The sequence below is a fragment of the Sphaeroforma arctica genome, assembly GCF_001186125.1.
Source record: "Sphaeroforma arctica JP610 unplaced genomic scaffold supercont1.6236, whole genome shotgun sequence".
Classification (NCBI taxonomy): domain Eukaryota; class Ichthyosporea; order Ichthyophonida; genus Sphaeroforma; species Sphaeroforma arctica.
In genome coordinates, this window is record NW_014034322.1 from 1 (window position 1) to 1,710 (window position 1,710).

Consider the following 1,710-nt stretch of genomic DNA (forward strand, 5'->3'; position numbering starts at 1 on the left):
AATGATGTGTTATAAACTATTGAATATCATGCCTAAAAATTATTCCCCTCTCACAACAGCTACGATGTGTCATAAACTGTCAAACACCATACTACAAGCTAGTCTACAAGCACAACAGTTATGATGTATCATGAACTAATATCATGTCTGCGAGCTAGTATCCTCACAAAACAGAAATGGTGTGTCATAAATTATTAAATATCATATCTGCGAGCTAGTCTTCTCTCACAACAGCTATGAAGTGTCATAAATTATTAAATATCATGTCTGCAAGCTAGTTTCCTCTCACAACAGCTAAGATGTGTCATACACTGCTAAATATCGTATCTGTATGCTAGTCGCCTCCCACAACTGCTACGATGTGTCATGCACTATTCAATATTATACCTGCAAGCTGATCTTCTCTCCTATAAGCTACTATGTGCCTGGCTGCTGCTGATACAGCCGTCTACATAGCTTGTAAATTCGAATTTTGTGTTCACACTATCACATATGCAATCAAAAACTATTAAACTATACTCATAAACTATTGAATATCATACTTGCAGGCTGATCTGCTCTCATAACAGCTACGATGTACTTCGACAGTGATTTCTTAGTGGCATGGCCGCCTATAGAGAATGTGCCTTCGAATGTTGGGTTTGCATTATTACATACGCAACAAGTATATACTAAAATAATCGCATACACTATTTTATGGTCGCCTCTCACAACCGACACGATGTGCCAGGGCACCGTTTTCTTAGTGACACAGTTGCCTATGGAGAATGTGGCTTCTAATGTTGGGTTGGTTTCAAACTATTACATATACAACAAGTAAATACTCAAATTATACTTGTACATTATTAGATCCTGTACCTGCAAGCTGGTCACCTCTCACAACAGCTACTATGTGCCTGGGCACCGCTTTCCTAGTCACATAACCGCCTATGGAGAATGTGGCATCGAGTGTTGGATTCGCTGACTTCCGCGCGTCGAAGAAGGTAAAAAGCATTCTAGAGGCATTCAGTGCAGATACAACAGGATGTAAAGGAATAGATTAAACTGGTGAAATGGAATAGCGGACAATACGATTCGAATACGAGCAACCTATAGTTTGACTAAAAATTGCAAATTGATTGAGCACTCTTTCGTTCGTATGCAGTATGCGAACTAAATTGGGTATCAACCGAGGTCAGTATATATGTATAAGCTCGGGATGCACAGCGACCTTCTGAACGCGTGATCACTGTCGTTCACATACCGTTTGGCATTGTTGACGGTCACATTCAACTCCTTGCTCAGGCTTTTATATGTGATCAGCTTCTGATCGTCCAATACAGCGGTGTCTAAGTAAGACATGAAGGAACTAGTAGAGGGCGTCTCAGTGGCCGATACGGTCGCATTCATTTCCACCATGACTCTGGGTGCTACTTACCAGCAGAATCCACTAACGAGTACCAACAGATATTTGCATATACTATATATATATATATATATAATATATAACAAGTGTGGCCCTCCTTTATAATCACCATTCATCTCAGCTTTTTAACACTTCAAATATTGGCATGTCAGAAAAGGGCGGGATTTTATAAAAATTTCCGAATCAAAAACAGGTGCTATTGATTCTGTAACTAAACATGGGACACCCAGTAAGAATGAATACAGCTTAGCCTACTAATCCAGAAGACTATGTATGAAATGTGGGATAAAATACAAATTATGTAT

The 1,710-nt window shown here is 39.3% G+C and overlaps 1 protein-coding gene across 1 annotated transcript; it reads right to left on the bottom strand.

Moving 5' to 3' along the window:
- Positions 1-829: 829 nt before the first annotated feature.
- SARC_15512 (hypothetical protein) lies at positions 830-995 on the bottom strand (the record flags this gene model as incomplete). The annotated part of the gene is made up of 1 exon (XM_014290370.1): positions 830-995. A coding segment is annotated over one exon (166 nt), but the record flags the coding sequence as incomplete, so codon positions are not given.
- Positions 996-1,710: the final 715 nt, after the last annotated feature.